The sequence below is a fragment of the Chiloscyllium plagiosum genome, chromosome 13 (assembly GCF_004010195.1).
Source record: "Chiloscyllium plagiosum isolate BGI_BamShark_2017 chromosome 13, ASM401019v2, whole genome shotgun sequence".
NCBI lineage: Eukaryota > Metazoa > Chordata > Chondrichthyes > Orectolobiformes > Hemiscylliidae > Chiloscyllium > Chiloscyllium plagiosum.
Window position 1 is genome coordinate 19,184,333 of NC_057722.1, and position 18,513 is coordinate 19,202,845.

Consider the following 18,513-nt stretch of genomic DNA (forward strand, 5'->3'; position numbering starts at 1 on the left):
AGACAGGCAGAAAACTAACCACTAGGATACACGAGCACCAACCATCCACCAAAAGACATGATCCACTATCACTAGTATCCTTACATACAGATGAAGAAGGACACCACTTTGACTGGGACAACACGTGCAACATAGGACAGGCTAAACAGGGACATGCACGGGAATTCGTAGAGACCTGGCACTCAAACCAGAACTCCATCAATAAACACATCGATCTGAACCCCATTTACCAACCACTGAGAAAAAAAAGAACCGGAAATGATATAACCCACCTTAAGAGACCAAGGCACATAAATAGAAAGCAGGACAGAACACCAGTGCTTCACCTGATGCTCACTGATGATGTTACCTAGCATAGTGATGAAACGTCTGAAAACAAACCTTCCAGCTCAGTGAGCAAACTTACAACCTGAACTGGTGAAAACAGCCTCAAATGTTAGCCACATTAAAAAAGGTTTAGAATTGTGGTAGCTATCTGTTTATGCCCTTCTATGAATATTACACCAACCAGTAAAAACTAATAAGGCATGTGCAATTATACAATACAATCATTTTTTTTGCCAGGTCAAGAAAATGCAGTGGGAAAATATTCACATTAAATGCCATCCCACAAACCATGCTGCTGCTATCTATCTCAATTTGCTTCACTTGTTGTGGGAGGATTTCGAATTCTAATTTTCACCAATTTATTTATTATTTTTCTGTCTTAAGTGTTCACAGAATGCTAATGCCGATTCCCACTGCACTGGATATGACAAGAATGTGCACCAAGCGTTTCATTCTGTTTTGTTGAAAGCAGAAGCGCATCTGTTTCAGAGACGTGACTTCCTGCAGAACAACCCCACTAACTGATACCATACTGTCCTACACATTTTCCATTCAGTGCTTCAAAACACATTGAACAAATCAGCATTATCAATCCTACATGTGGAGAGTGTGTGTGTGGGTGTGGGAAGGTTTCGCACTTTAGTTGCTTCAATAAAAGGCCGTCAGATGTGTTACTTTGTACATGAAGGAATAAATGGTGTGCAACTGGAGGTAATTTCACCACGTTGCATTTATTCGTTGTGATAGAGTACGTACACACCTGCTGTTCATTCATGTTGCCTTTAATGCAATTCATAATTATCTTGCAATCATTATTCTTTTAATATTTTTAGTTAGAATAATCATTAGTAAATGGCACCACTTACCTAGCGATGGCAAACTGTCCATGCCATGCAGAATAAATGCGGTAAGGAGGTTCAATTTCCATTTGGGAAGGGTTGGGCCCATCAGAACACCTTCCCCAGCCCCCACTCCCACCCCCCTTTATTGGGCCTGACACATTTAAGAAGTCAAGGGAGATCAAGGTGCAGATCAGCTGAACCCATAACCTCATCTCTATTTACACAGGGACATTGGCAGAGGTCTGTAAGCAATTTACCTACACTAGCTAGGAAATTAACAAGTATCTCTCATTTAGCCTCAATTTGGAGACGCTGGTGTTGGACTGGGGTGTACAAAGTTAAAAATCACACAACACCAGGTTATAGTCCAACAGGTTTATTTAGAAGCACTAGCTTTTGGAGCGCTGCTCCTTCATCAGATGATTGTGGAGAATGAGGCTCATTTAGCCTCAACATGTAAAATGACTGTTGTTCTTTGTAAAGCTAATGATAAGTAAGAACTGGTGATCATTAATTTCTGTGGCACTCGGACCACTACCTCTCAAGTACCACGCTCAAGATACAGTCATCAAATTGTAAAATTCCTACAGTTTGGGAAGCAGGCCATTTGTCCCACTGAGTCCACACCACCCCTCTGAAGAGCATCCCACAGACCCACCCCCTACCCTGGTCCTGTAATCCTGCATTTTCCATGGCTAATCCACCGAGTTTGTACCTCTTTGGATTGTGGGAGGAAACTAGAGCACCTGGAGGAAACCCACATAGACGCAGGGAGACTGTGCAAACTCCACACAGACAGTCATCCGAGGGTGGAATCAAACTCACGTCCCTGGCGCTGTGAGGTAGCAGTGCTAACCACTGAGCCACCGTGCTGGCCACAATGTTTATTTAACGCATGTGAACTTTTTTCTGCATTACTTGTAAACATGAGAATTGATGATTCATATACTTGGAGTGTCAGTAGTAGAATGCAGTGACTCCAACTCAATATAAAACCATTTTCCCAATATACTCCCCATTGATCCCAGAAAAGCACAGTGAAAAAAGGACATCATACATCTGTACCAATTCTTTGGAAGGGTTATCCAATTAGTTCACATTCCTCACGTTCTTATGATATTTCCCTAATTGTATCCTTCACTGATTTGCTTTTGAATGTTATTCTGAATCTGCGTCCACTACTTTTGCTTGCAGTTCATGACATATCATAATAATGTGCTGTGTGAAAAGGAATGTCACTTCAGCCTACCTGGGCTTCTGGCTGTTGCCAATCATCTGAAAGCTAGGCCCCTGAGTACTGATCCTTTTGCTATTGGGAACAATTTCTCCCTGTTTACGCTATCAAAATGTGTCATCATGTTGAATATCTCTGCTAAATCCACACTAAATCCTTTCCATGCTCTTAGACTTTGATATCTTTCTAAATGCGTTATATCCAATATTGAAAAGAATACAAAAAAACCCCCAGAAATTGTTGGAAAACCTCAGCAGATCAGAACTCGGAACAGTTCTGAAGAGACCCTAAAAGTTAACTCTGTTTTCTCTCCACGGATGCTGCTGAGGTTTTCCAGCACTTTCAATTTTTTGTTTCTGATTTCCAGCATCTGCAATTCCTTTAGTTCAATTTTGGAAAGAGTACTCCAACAGAGGCCAAACTGATGAATCATGATTTAACATAATTTAACTGCTTTTGTATTCTGGAAGTCAGGAGAACCTAGAATTGAAACCAAATTACATTAAATCACAAATCATCAGCTTGGCCTCTGCTCGAGCATTTTTTTCAACTTTGGGGAGAGCTACAAGAATGGTCCCAGCAATGAGGGGTATCAGTTATGTGGATAGGCTGGACAAACTGTTCTCTTCACAGCATGAGCAGTAAAATTGCACCATCTGCCAATCTGCTTTTTCCAAATCTGCAATCTCTACTACTTAGAAGAATAAAGCAGCTGGAACACCATTACCTGCAAATTCTCCTCCAAGGCTTTTACCATCCTGACTTGAAACTATCCTTTCACAGTAATTGTGCTCAAAATATAGAACTCCTCCTGAACAAGGACTGTGTAGAACACATGGACTGCAGTGGCTCAAGATGGCTCAGGTACAATTACAAATGAGTATATTAAAAGTTGGTCCTGTCAGCGGTGCTCACATCTCATGAATGAATTAAAACAGATTTAAGCAGTTCCCATTGCCTACCAATAAAATATTGCTGACTTTTTGTAAGTATGGAAAACTAGATACCACCAACTACCCAAATAGAAAAACAACTGTGAATATTAAACACTTGAACATACAAAAACAGTTAAACATTTAATTTGACAATTCACAGAAACATACACACAAATCTGTTACTTAACTTTGCTAAAAACAAAATAATTAGGTATGTACACATGGAAGTGCATGCTAGTGCAAGTAATCAGGGCCAAAATTCAGAACCATAATGTCCCCAGGAACATTTTTAATTCAAAAATTATGAACCAAGCAAAGGATAATCTAATCAATATAATATTTGGAGGCAGTTGCTGTCTCATTCAGAGTGGCTTAATGCATCAACCCATACAGCAGAACAGTTCAGTTGCAGAAGTCTGGAGAACGTCAAACCAATGCAAATTTGAATGTGTGGGTGACTACCGCAAAGGTCAAACCTTTGAGGTGTGGAGATACCTGATAGAGTAGCAGAGCTTCAATATTAAGATCATATGGGAGTGACTCAGTGCATCGAATGCTTCATAATAACACATAGGTTTCTGTGTGAATTCCTCGGACTAGATTTATATTGAAATTCTATTGCCATATCAAAGTACAAACTACTTTGCAACCACTCTAATTTTGCAACCACTCTAATGCTGTGGTCAAAATAAATTGTACAAAATGTGTATGCATATACGTGCATGCATTGTAAGTGCTTAAACCTGTCTATTGTCTCCACACAAGTTCTATAGTCTCTGGCTTAATAGCCTATGTTAACAATTGCGAAATTAAAGGCCTTCTTGAGTGTAAACAAGTCTCACTACAAGTCTCATTGCTACTTTTATTATGGAAATGAATAATACGGCATTGAGATGTACAGCACAGATATAGACCCTTTGATCCAACTCGTCCATGGCGGCCAGATATTCTAAATTGACCTAGTCCCATTTTTCACCTTTTGGCCCATATCCCTCTAAAACCTTCCCATTCTTCTACTCATCCAGACAAATTTAAGAAATGAAACATATTTTACAAAGCTTCAAATTAAAAGTTAATTAAAATTGAACAGTGAAAATACATGTGAGGTCATACAAAGATCTGCAACTCATGCCCTAACTCAGCTATGTCCCATTCACATATTACTCTTGCAATTGCTGATCTGCATTGGCTTCTAGTCTGGCAACATCAAGATATTCAAATTCTCATTCTTGTTTTCAAATCTCTCAATGGCCTTGCACATTCCTATCTTTGTTATTACCAGCTGCATAACTCTGTGAGATAGCTACATTTTTATAATTCTACCTTGTTGATCATCACCAAAGTCAATTGCTCTTAAAGTACTGACTGTTCTTCAGCTGCCCAGGTCCTAAGAGCTTGATTTGTTTCCCTTCACAGCAACCTGTTATCCAAACATGGGTCAACTGACCTAATTTCTCCTTATGTGACTCCATGTTAAATTTTGATTGATAACATTCCTGTGAAGACTCTTATGATGTTTTGTTACATGACAAGTACTGTATATTTATAAGTTGATGTGTTCAGGTGGTTGGGTAAGAATTGGCTCGTGTTTCTCACACTTCACCCAATTCAACAAATATAATGTTAAAGATGAATCAACTGTTCCAACAAGGCTCCAATTTTTCAACCATTTGTAGTGGTTTCTCCAAATGGATTCCAAATCCATGTTTCCTCAGGCCTGAATTTGTAATTCAATTTCACTCACCAGGTTCTTCAGCCATTTATTGTACTGGTGAGATAAACATGCAGAATTTGGAACACTGCATTTGATTCTGGTCTCCCTGCTATAGGAAAGATTTGATTAGATTCCCTAAACTATGGAAACAGGCCTTTTGACCCAACAAGTCTACACTGACCCTCAGAAGAGTAACCTACCCAGACCCATTTCCATACATTTACCCCTGACTAATGTATCTAACACTATGGGCAATTTAGCATGACCAATTCACCTGACCTGCCCATCTTAGGATTGCGGGAGGAAACCCACTCAGGCACGAAGAGAATGAGCAAACTCCACACAGACAGTCGCCGGAGGCAGGAATCTGGCACTGTGAGGCAGCAGTACTAACCACTGAGAAACCGTGCTGCCCACATGATCTGGGGTAACTTGAAAGGGTTCAGAAAAGATTTACAAGTGTGTTGCCAGGGTTGGATGATTTGAGCTATAGGGAGAGGCTGAATAGTCTAGGGCTGTTTTCCTTATAGCGTAAAAGGCTGAGGAATGACCTTATAGAGGTTTAGAAAATCATGAGGGGCATGGATAGGATGAATAGACAAGGTCTTTTTCCATGGTAGGGGAGTCCAAAATGAGAGGCCGTAGGTTTAACGTGTGAAGGGAAAGATTTAAAAGGGAGCTAAGGGGCAGGTTTTTCATGCAGTGGGTGCTACATGCATGGAATGAACTGCCACAGGAAATGGTGGAGACTGATACAACTACAACATATAAAAGGCATCTATATTGGTAAATGAATTGGAAGAGTTTAAAGGGATGTGGGCCAAATTCTGGCAAAAGAGAACAGCTTAATTTAGGATATTTGCTCACCATGGACAAATTGGACCAACTGTTTCCATGCTTTACATCGCTATGTCTCTATTACATGGCTGAATTCCCAGTCTATATGATCAATGCAAGTTTCTAGTTGGTCAGCTTAGCTTAAAGTTACCCTTCTGATCACACTTTTGAGATTAGTTCTGCAGGAAGGGAATTCAAACTGATTTGTACATCTGTTATAATTAGTTGAAGTGCTGTGAAGGAATGAATGAACCAAAAATTAAATAAAAAATAAGAAAACTATTTAGTCAATCCTGTTCCTTCATCCAGAAAGAGTCTGCCAATCCCCCATCAAGACCTCTACCTACTTCGATGGATTCCAAGGCTTTTGCCTCTAGTTTCATATGAAAACATTTAAATCATATGTTCATCATTATTTGTGCGAAAGAAAAGATTTGACAACAGTTCCTATTTCCCTGTTGCTAATCTGAACCTGAATTGTGTTGGATGAAGCATAAGAAATGCAAGTCAATAACTACGCAGATACCATCAATGTATGTTTGCATGTTGCCATTAAAGATAGAGAATATCTCAAGACACTTCAAAGGAACATTATACATATCAGAACATGTTACCTAAAAAGACATGAAGTCAGGTAACCAAATTTTTGGTCATCAGATAATTTATTCGGATTGTATTGAAACAGGAAATGGGATAGAGAGGTGGAACCATATATAGAGAGGATTCCAGCATTTAGGGCCTGGGCAGTTTGATGTGTGGCATCAATGATGTACCAGTTAATATTGGCGATGCTCAATAAGCCAGATTTATAGGAGCACAGGTATCTCACAGCATTGTGAATTTGGAGATGTAGTTTGCTGGTTCGTTTACCTTTGGAAAGATTACTGGGTTATTGATATGTTAAAGCATCAACCAATTTACTATTTCTTAAAGAATTATGTACAGCTCTACATGACTGGGCCTTACAGTACAGAAGCCTGAATATTCTCCCTCAACATGTCATGACAATGGTTTGGAATCCCAAAATACTGCAGAAATGTTTAGCCTTTTAATTCAAAAATATGTTTTTGAAAAGAAAAGTGTAATAGAAAAGAAGAGACTGTGGACGCGAATTCAGTGCGGTCTGGCAAGGTCCTGTGTGAGATTCATGGAATGTTGTACCTGTGAGGTGTCAGAGAAACTTCAATCAGAGAAAGAGGTAATAGGAAGAAATAATGAAGGGAGGGGCTGTCTATCCTCCTCTCTCAGTAGAAAGTAACTTTTTGCAGATAATTTTTATTTTATGCCCTTCCAGGAATATACAAATAAAAAGTTAAAATCTGACTGCAACACTGGTCTGTTTACACTAGTGGAGGAAGGTATGCAAGTGAAAGAAGGTTGTTAGTCACTTAAGAAACCCATATGGACTAACCTTGGTTGAGGCTGTAGTGTGCTCTGAAGGTCATAGTTGAAGAACTACTCATTCATTATTGAATGAATGATGCTTTCAAGATTGTAATTACCCATTGCCAATGGAAGAAAAAAACTGTTTCATAAACTTTGGGTCATTTGTGTATTCAATTCTCAGTTACATTTCTGGCGTAATCAGCAGGACTCAACAGCACAGGCATCAAATCATGGCAGCAAGGTTGACGAGGGATGTGAGCATCATTAGCTGGACCAGCATTTATTGCTCAACCTTCGGTACTCTTGAGAAGGTGGTGGTGAGCTGCCTTCTTGAACTACTGCAGTCCATTTAGTGTAAACCCCCACAATGCTGCTAGGAAAAGAGACCGTGACACTGAAGAAATTACAGTACGTTTCCAAGTTTGCATGATGTTGAGGCTTGGAGGGGAGCTTGAAGGTAGTAGTGTTCTCAAAATCTTGCTGAGGAGTGTGACCTGATTGATGTCTCTTCACTCATCTGGATCTCTGCTTCACAAAGGTCAGAAAGGCTTTAGCATGACATTGGTCTTTCTCCCTATCTATCCTCAAAAATCCTTTTCATGGTCAGGGGTTTCCTGGTAGTTCAGGACTTGATGGATACCCCCATTTAAGTGACAATCTGGTTTTGAGTTGAACATACAAAAAGACAACCAGGCATCCTTGTAAGGCATGCGTGATGACTGCTATGAGTAACACATTACAAGGTCAGCAGATGGGGTTCCGAAGTTTTGACCTTGCTCTATGCAGTCATGCTGTATCAGCCTGTATAGTAACCCAGAATTGTTTTGACATCAGGGAATTGGGGCTGGTCTTCTACCTGCCCCCACACCATCACTGTTCTTGAAGACTCATGCCAACCATTTCCTACTGGTTGACATCAGGTCTTGCTAGAGCTGCATGTGTCACATACAACAGAGGTCCCAAAACCATGGTATAACTGAATCACAAACATAAAGCATATAGTTACTGTGTGCCATATGTAGTTGCCAGAAAGGCAAACAGGGAACTGTTTAATGGAACCTCTATTAGCAGGTGGCAATGGCAACAGAGAATGCTGAGTGGGACAGCTCATCCAGCAGCAGGTGGCGCTGGTGAGGTAGGACACTGAGCAGGTCAGTTGGAACAATTTCGGTCATGAAGTCCCAATTGTCAGATATCCCCACAGTATGGCCAGAGAATTGTGAAATAATCCGCCTTTTTTTAATTTTGTGAGATTTAAGTTAAAGTAGACTAACAGTTGGACAGAATCTTTCTGGAGGAAAGGGTGTCTTTGGTGGAAGGAGGCCTCTAGGATAGAAAAATCAGACAGACAAAAGGATTTCTATGACCAGGTGTAAATCATCTGGAAGGCCATTCAGCCCATCATGTCTGCTCTGCCATTCAATGAGAATACAGCTACTTTGATGACCCTCAACTTCACCGAAATTGTAATCCAGTACATGAAAAGGCAAAGCCAAAATTCAAACTTAAAGTTAAGATTTAATCCATTGTGAAACAAGCTGAATTTGATTTGCAATTAACGTGGAAGTGGACGTAAAGTATCAGAATCAAGCTGTTGAAAAACCAAACTGGAGACTTTTTTTATTTCAAAAATATACTTTATTCATAAAATATTTTGATGGTCTGTACAGTTGGCCATGCCATACATACGTAAACATTTGCATACAGAGATCAGAATTTATCATTCATATATACAGGTCGGTACATTTATCAATCATATATCCATATATTTAGCTGAGGCGTCAGCGGAGCCCAAATGACTGCATGGGCCCCCTATTCTTCTCAGACAGGCAGATGTTACACGGCGGTCTTTCCCGACCGCGCCTTGGTGGCAGCTGCCCCAAGCTTCAGCGCGTCCCTCAACACGTAGTCCTGGACCTTGGAATGTGCCAGTCTGCAACACTCAGTCGGGGTCAACTCCTTCAGCTGGAAGATCAGCAGGTTTCAAACCACCCAGAGAGCGTCCTCCACCGAGTTGATGATCCTCCAGGCACAGTTGATGTTCGTCTCGGTGTGCGTCCCGGGGAACAGGCCGTAGAGCACGGAGTCCCGCGTCACGGCGCTGCTCGGGACGAACCTCGACAAACAGCACTGCATTCCTCTCCAGACTTCCTCTGCATAGGCACAAAACCAAACTGGAGATCTTGTTTTCAAAATCACACAACACAGATTAGAGTCCAACAGGTTTATTTGAAAACACAAGCTTTCAGAGCTTCACTCCTCCTTGAGGTGCTAGTGAGAGAGGTGACATCAGACACAGAATTTAGAAGTAAAAGATCAAAGGGTCCTACAGCTGATGCGAATGTATTGGACAAACCTAAGATGGCTATTAAATCTTCAATCTGTTAGAATGTAGATGCAGGTTTCGATTAATCCCAGAATTTCTTTCAAGTCACTGCCTGGAGATAACTTAAAGTTTTATCAGTATAAAAGAGGAAACATCTCAGGTCAGACAATGCATTTTATGTGTGAAGCCTTGTTTAGAATCTGTCTGTGTCTTAACCTGGAATCAGACTGGTTTTGCATCCAAAGTAGGAATTTATAAAATGCCACATTGATTGACTGTTTATAAATTGTGTGCTTTTTGAACAAACATACCCGAGGCATGGTATGTTGGCAAGACCATGCAGACACAGTGAAAATGGATGCATGGACATTGCACAACAATTGCCAAACAGGGATGTTCGCTTCCAGTGGGGGAACACTTCAGCAATCAAGGACATTCGGCCTTGGATCTTTGGACAATGTCTTCCAAGGCAGACCTCAGGACATGCAGCAATGCCAAGTCGATGATAGCCAAGAGCCATGAGGATGGCCTCAACCGGGATCTTCAGTTCACTTCACACTACAGGTGGCCCCACCTCACTATACACTCTGTCACATGCACACACACATGCCCACACCTACACACATACTCTCATAAAAACACAGTCACACAGACTCTCTCTCATACACACTCTCTCTCACACTCACCCTCTTACATACGCACACTCTCACACACATATACTCCTTCAGACTTGCGCACACACTCTCCAGCACACACACTCTTTCGCTCTCTCTCTCTCACACACATACACACCAGACTTGCGCACACTCTCTCCAGCACACACACTCTTTCGCTCTCTCTCTCTCACACACACGCATATAAATCTATCGGGTGAATTTGTACCTGCAGATTTGTATTAGCAGATACAATCTATCTTGTTAAAAAAGCATACAATTTGTAGACAGTCGTCAATATGGCATTTTATAAATCACTTTGATCTTTTATTTATAAATTCTTGTCTGATGTCTCCTCTCTCACTAGCACAAGAAGAAGGAACGGGGGATCCGAAAGCTTGTGTTTTCAAATAAACCTTCTGGGCTATAAACTGGTATCATGTGGTTTTTGACCTCGTCCAACTCTGCACCTCCACATCTAAAAGATCAAGGCTAATCTGCCTCTGAACTCAATTCCTCCTTCATACCAGCTCCTCACAGTCCTTAACTCAAAATCTATCCATCTCCTCTTTACATAATTTCATATCCAGTCTGCACAACTCTCTGGTTTGGAGAATTCCAGACATTGACTATCTTCTGGGAAAAGGAATACCTTTGCATTTCAGTTTTAAAATAATTTTCCCTTATTCTCTAACTGGTACAAGTTCAAGATTCCCCTACTAGTGGAAACATCACCTTACCATCTACCATATTGCCTGTTTCTATAAGATCATTCCTCATTCTTCTAAACTTTAATTAATAAAGGCCCAACCTGTTCAACTGTTCTTGATAATTAATCCTCTCCATCCCAGCGATCAGCCTAGTCAGTCTCCTTTGAACAGTCTTAAGCACCAATATATCCTTTCTTAAATCTCGGGACCAAACTTACAGATGGTGTTCTAGGTGCAGCCTCACCATACTCTGTACAATTATAGAACATTACAGCGCAGTACAGGCCCTTTGGCTCCTGATGTTGCGCTGCCCTGTCTTACAAATCTGAAGCTCATCCATCTACACTATTCCATTTACATCCACTTTCCTGTCCAATGAAGACTTAAATGAACTTAAACTTGGCGAATCTACTGCCATTGCAGGCAATGCATTCCATATCCTTACTACTAAAGTAAAGAAACTACCTCTGACATCTGTCTTATACCTATCTCCCCTCACTTTAAAGCTCTGTCCCCTCATGTTTGCCTTCCCCATGCTTGAAAAAAGGCTCTCCCTGTCCACCCTATCTAACCCTCTGATTATCTTGTATGTCTCTATTAACTATTAACTAGGAATAGGAACTATTCCTATTTTTAAACTCCAATTTTGCTGCACCTGCATGTTAATATTTTGTGTTTCATGCACAAAAACATTCAGGTCCCTCTGCACAGAACTTTTTTTGAAATCTCTTTCCATTTAAGCATTGGCCTTTTGATTCTTCCTACCAAAATGCATGCAATAAACTGGTCTGCATTAAACCCTATCTAGGAGAAAGTGAGGACTGCAGATGCTGGAGATCAGGGTCAATGGTGGTGCTGGAAAAGCACAGCAGGTCAGGCAGCATCTGAGGAGCAGGAGAATCAATGTTTCGGGCATTCATTAAGCCCTCAAACCCTATCTGCAAAGTTTTTGCCCACTCACTCACACTATTTCTATCCCCTTGAAGATTCTTTATGTCCCCATCACAGAATGCCCTCCATCTATTTTTATTATCATTGGCCAATTTGGATCCAATACTCCTCCCCCTCCACTAAGTTGTTAATATAAATAGTAAACAATCGAGGCCCATGGATTGAACCATGTGGCCCTTCACTAGTTTAGTCTTTCTGACCTGAAAAGACTCATCAAGCCTGACTCTCTGTCTTCTCTGTGCTAACCAACCCTCAATTCATGTTAATACATCATTCTCAATGTTATGAGCAGCTATCTTGTGCAGTAACCTTTTAGGTGGCATCTCATTGACTCCCTTCTGGAAGTCCAAATGCACTATGTCTACAATTTCTGACTTATCAACACTGCTTGTTACATCCTCAAAGAACTCTAGCAAATCTGCCAAGCATGATTTCACTTTCACAAAACCATGTTGCATTGTTTGATTGCATTAAGCTTGTCTAAATTGAATTGAATTGAATTGAATTGAATTTATTGTCACGGGTACCGAGGCACAGTGAAAAGCTTTGTCTTGCACACAATACAGGCAGATCACATAGTTAACTAGCATAGATAAGGAAATAATAGGTAAACAGTGGCAAAACAAAAACACAGGTACAGACAAATGCTAAGGGTTTGTGAGTCCATTCAGTATTCTAACAACAGTAGGGTAGAAACTATTTCGAAACCGGCTGGTGGGTGTGTTCAGGCTTCTGTACCTTCTCTCCGATGGTAAAGGCTGTAGAAAAACTTTGCCAGGGTGGGATGAATCTTTGAGAATACTGGTGGCCTTTCCTTGACAGCGGGCCTGGTATTTGGATTCTACAGATGGGAGGTTGGCCTTTGTGATTGTCCGGGCCAAGTTCACCACTCCCTGTAACTGTCTCTGATCTTGAATGGTACAGTTGCTGTACCAGGTAGTGATACATCCAGACAGAATGCTCTTGATGGTGCACCTATAAAAGATGGCAAGGTTATTCGCCGTCATGCCAAATTTCCTCAGCTGCATGAGAATGAAGAGACGTTGTTGGGCCTTTGTAACCAGTGCGGCCACATGAAGAGTCCAAGAAAGCTTGTTGTTGATGACCACTCCCAGGAGCTTGACACTCTCCACTCATTCCATCTCTGTGCTGTTAATGTGTGTGTGTGGGTGGGGTGGGGGAATGAGGCCGGGATAGGGAGCATGAATAACATCCCGTCGAAAGTCAATAATGAGGTCCTTGGTTTTGCCGGCATTGAGAGCTAGGTTGTTCTCAATGCACCATTTTTCCAGGTTTTGTCCTGCTTTTTCTTCCTTAAAAATATTCCAGCATTTATCCTAATGATGAATGTAAGGCTAACTGGCCATTGATCATGAGGATTCAAATTGATCATGAGGATTCAGAAGTTATACTCGTTCGATATGAACCATTTAAAAGCCATTACTATAAAAGTCGGATTCAAACCCCTAACAAGACAGACAGGCAGGGATTCTTGAGAATTCTGACTGAGCATTTTGAATTCAACCCAGTGTCAGAATAGAGAGCAGAAATTGAATCAGAACCTGGCCTGTTTGTTTCAGCTTAATTGGACCTGGAAAAATTATAAACAGTGTTGGAGTTTAAAACCAGAGAAACGGAGGTAGAAACACCAATTCAGAGAGAAGAAAGATTAGCCAGAGAAAAAGCTAGCGACAGACGGGGAGTTTAAGCAACAAAAGCTGGAATTAGGACTGCACGTGTATAGAGATGGAAAACAAAACAATTTGAAGCTGAGAGGAAAAATCTCACTGCCTAATCATAACTCAAATCCTAGTATCCCCAAAACAGGTTTCAAATTTTGAAGCTCTCCAAATTCTCCAAAGTTGTTCATAGAGGTTTATAAAATCACGAGGGGCATGGATAAGGTGAATAGCCAAGGTCTTTTTCCCAGGGTAGGGGAGTCCAAAACCAGAGGGCATAGGTTTAAGATGAGAGGGAAAAGATTTAAAAGGGACCCAAGGGGCAAATTTTCATGCATATAGTGGAGCGTATATGGAATAAGCTGCCAGAGGAAGTGGTGGAGGCTGGTACAATTACAACATTTAAAAGATATCTGGATGGGTACATGAATAGGTTTAGAAGGATAATGGCCATATGCTGGCAAATGGGATCAGATTAATTTAGGATATCTGGTTGGCATGTCTCAGTAAGGATTTTGTCCATCCTGTTCAGCACCATAAATCTGAGGGGAGAGATAAAATCATTTGAAATAACTTCTTAGAGGTCGTATCCCATCACCAAGTCACCATTTATTTACACATGGAAAGTCTGTGACCCTGATCCAGCTCCCTCAGAGCCAGCTGTCAGAGTGACAGGATATTTTTATCTGTCAGCCAGAGCTCCCTCATGGGACCAGCCCAAACTAGGCAACTCATATTCTATGAAGTCCATCTGGCTGACCTTGTTACAATCACTAATTCCTTCTTGACCGTTTTCTGCAAATAAACCACATTTATGCTAGAAGCTGTGGACCAGTCCGTTAACAGGAAAATATCAAAACATTTATTCTGTCCTATCTCTGAAATGTTTGCTGATAACAAACAGACTAAGGAGGTAAGCTTTCGTGCTTGGGAAGTCATTGCTGGAAGCAAATTGTCAACAATTTCAAATCTCATGTTTAAAATGTAAATGTGCATGAACAATTCTAACTAATGAGAAATACTCTGAGATGCCATACTCCAGTAAAATTCATGCCATTAAAATACTGTGAAGTTCTATTCCTTCTTATAAATGTTCCTTTCCTGCTTGAACTTAAGAGGGCGCCATTAGATTTAAAAAAAAACTATCTGAGTTTGTTCATAGAAAGGGTACATTATAAAAATCTTCAAGCAAGAGAAGTGACGTTTTTTTCTTCATGTCATTTAGGCCATGCCAATTTAAACATTTTGCCCCACAGCTAGCCAGGAGTGCGTTCAAAGTCTGAAGCTCAATTTTATTTTGAAGCCTTGCTTTCAATCACTGCAATTCCTTAAAACATATGTAAGTATCAAAGCTCTGTTTAAAAATCTTTAAGTAGAAATTGAATCATAGATCTGTAAACAAAATAAAATTTTGTTTGAAACTAGCAAATTTGTTAGCAAAGCACATAAAATGTTTAATTTGTAATCACTGCTAAATATTTGAATAAGATGTGACTGATTAAATGTCTAATTTTTTTTTAGTAGTCAAAATGAAGTGGTTTGTCTATGTTGGGCTGTTTATATTTGTCCTCCTCAACATCCTAACTGGTAAGTTTTGTAAAATCTAGCTGCAAAACTTTTTATAATTTCAAAATTGCTATGAGCTCGAAAAGCTAATGTTGACATTTTAAAATACTTTAAGGTGATTTTAATTTTGTTCGGTAACCTAGATGAATGTTGAAAATGCCGTGTTGGCAGTGCTCAAGTGAAGTTTTTTTGTATCAGGGCTATGAAAAGCTCTTTGTGAGTTGTGTGAGGCTGAATTCTGATCATGTCTCCATTTATTTATTTGCAGATGCCAGTGTAATCCGACAGTCGGATGGTAAAAAAAATTGACATTCTATGTATACTATATGTTTTGTTTTATTCCAGTGAGTTTTTTAATTGTATAACTGATATTACATTTGCTGTAATAATCCAGCATTGAAATGTAATTTGGAATAAATTCATGGATTATTTAAGAGTTATTACAAGTAGAAAATAAAGATTAGAAAAAACAGGAATGAGATTCACATCCAAAAGAGGTAAATTGAAGGTCCTTTAGATTTAGAGGAAAAATAAATTATTTACACCTCAGAAGAAAGCTTAAAGCACAGGAAGGTGAATACAAATGGGCATCTGTATAGGGGATAGCTTGAATGACTGCATGGGCATGAAAAGCTGGCAGGTAATAAAAGGTTAGTTGAAGTAAAATGTCAAATATACTTGACACACAGGAGCCAAATGCGAAAGGTAAGTGCCCATGGGGTTAGAAGCAAGGTGCTAGCATGGATAGAAGTCTGCTGGCTGTCTGGCAGAAAGCAGGGAGTGGGGATAAAAGGGTCCTTCTCAGAGTGGCCGCCAGTGACAAGTGGTGTTCTGCAAGGCTCAGTGTTGGGACTCCAACTTTTCACTTTATTCATTAACGAACTAGGTGAAGGGACTGAGGGCATTCTGACTAAGTTTACTGATGATACAAAGCTAAGTAGAGAGACAGGTAGCATTGAGGAGGCAGGGAGGCTGCAGAAGGATTTGAGCAGGTTAGGAGAGTGGGTAAAGAAGTGGCAGATGGAGTACAACGTGGGAATATGTGAGATCATACACTTTGGTAGGAAAGATGGAGGCATGGACTATTTTGTAAATGGGGAGAAAAATTCAGAAGTTGGAAGTGCAAAGAGACTAGGGAGCTTTTGTCCATGATTCTCTCAAGGTAAACCTGCAGGTTGAGTCAGTAGTTAGGAAGGCAAATGCAATAATGGCATTTATTTTGAGAGGACTTGAATATAAAAGCAGGCATGTACTTCTGAAGCTCTATACGGCTCTGGCCAGGCCATATTTGGAGTATTTTGAGCAGTTTTGGGCCCTATATCTCAAGAAAGATGTACTGGCCCTGGAGCATGTTCAGAGAAGATTCACGAGAATGGTCCCAGAAATGAAAAGCTCAACATATGAGGAATGTTTGAGGACTCTGGGTCTATACTTGATGGAGTTTAGAAGGATGAGCGGGCTATTTGAAGGACATGGATGGGGAGAATTTTGATATGGTTAATGGAATGCCGGACAATCGACTGCCAGATAATCAAAGTTCCTCTGTACTGAATGGCCTGGACAGACCAGATGTTGGTAAGATGTTTCCATTGATAGGAGAGACTAGGACCCGAGGGCATAGCCGTAGAGTAAAGGGAAGACCTGTTCGAATGGAGATAAGGAGAAGTTTCTTCAGTCAGAGAGTGGTGAATCTATGGAACTCACTGCCACAGAAGGCTATGGAGGCCAGGTCATTGAGTATACTTAAGACTGAGATAGACAGGTTCTTGATTGTAAAGGGGATCAAGGGTTATGAGGAGAAAGCAGGAGAGTGGGGTTGAGAAACTTATCAGCCATGATTGAATGGTGGAGCAGACTCAATAGGCTGAATGGCCTAATTTCTGCTCCTATATCTTATAGTTTTATTTTCTGTGGCAACATTGATAAAATACTTACAATGCTCCGTGTATGGATCACACAAGTTAAATGTAATTATAAAGCAATGTGTGGTTTTCATCAAGTCCTAATTAGTTTGGATATAATTAATAGTCAATTTCCAAAGTAATAGAAGCTAAGGAATGTATATGTAACAAAAAATGGTGATATTAGAATGTGCTTATTTACTGTGCGTATTTGTGCTTATTTACTGATATCAGGAAATGTTATGCATTTGTAGATTATTTAAACTTATTATTTAAATTCATACATGATTTAGTTATGAATATGCCTGTTTTACATTTATGGTATTATTTCAATGTATCTGCATTTCATCTAAAGTTTTTTTATGATGAGTATCTGTACTATAATGAAAATATATTAATATATTAATTTTCAGAAATCAATTTATATGGATTATATTTGTATTGCCAATAATGTAGCATACAATAGCTTGGTTGCCTACATTATCATATTGTGTTTTAGTGGCAAATACATATTGTATTTGTGTGTCAGAAGCACCCATTTGTGGATTTTCCCTCCATATGTAGCTCACCATGTGGAAAAACGAAGCCCTCCTTATTGGCCTTACTCCACAACTGATTTCTGGAGATATGTGGAATATTTCCGAAGCATTGGAGACTACGAAAGGATCCAGCAACTGGCACACATTTTCTATGCTCATTTCCCTATAGGGAATACCATGGGCTATGACACTCCAGAGCAACCAGAAATACAACAAGAAGTACAAGTCGAGATTGCAAAGGAAGCAGATGAATAGGGAAGAAAAGATACAATGAGTTGATGCCATTTGGTTTAACATGTAAACAAGTAGAATTTCAGTGAATTACATTAGATCTGAATTATTGTAACATTATAATCTGCTTTATCTATCTGGTGCAACTAAATAGGGATTAATTGTATGATCCCTTATATATAATCCTGTTACAGAATTTGCTTGCATTGTATTAAAAGCTTCTCTCACATTATGCATCCTCATTATATTTTGGAAAGAAATGGTTTATTTTTGTTTCTGTCACTTAAAATTGTTGTGCTTTAGCGTGGGTAATGGGGAGGTGAGGTTGCTGTAATAGTTGAATATTTGTATGAATTTTTCAAATAGGCCCAATTTCTTTTTAAATATACAATGTCATAAATTCAGAGTTTATTGTGCATAGACTGATTTATGTCTATATGACTAATTGAATTCAAACATAAATGCCTATTGAATCAATGTAAAATTGCGCTCCTTATTATAATGAGAAAACCAGGAATGCTCTATTTTGTTTATTTTAAATGGAAGGACGGTTCCCTTTCATAACATAGAATGGGATTTGATTTGCTAAAGAACTACATTTGGGATTTGGTGACATCTGGAATTATACCACAGTGGTGGGTGGCACATGCCTTGGTGGTTAGCACTGTTTCCTTGCAGCACC

At 39.9% G+C, this 18,513-nt stretch overlaps 1 protein-coding gene across 1 annotated transcript; it reads left to right on the plus strand.

The window, feature by feature from the left end:
• Nucleotides 1-14,824: 14,824 nt before the first annotated feature.
• otos (otospiralin) lies at nt 14,825-18,072 on the plus strand. The gene is made up of 4 exons (XM_043702915.1): nt 14,825-14,933; nt 15,116-15,181; nt 15,429-15,455; nt 17,626-18,072. Exons 2-4 carry the CDS (start codon nt 15,124-15,126, stop codon nt 17,853-17,855), a joined length of 315 nt encoding a protein of 104 aa, XP_043558850.1. The 5' UTR covers nt 14,825-14,933; nt 15,116-15,123; the 3' UTR covers nt 17,856-18,072.
• The last annotated feature ends 441 nt before the right edge of the window (nt 18,073-18,513 follow it).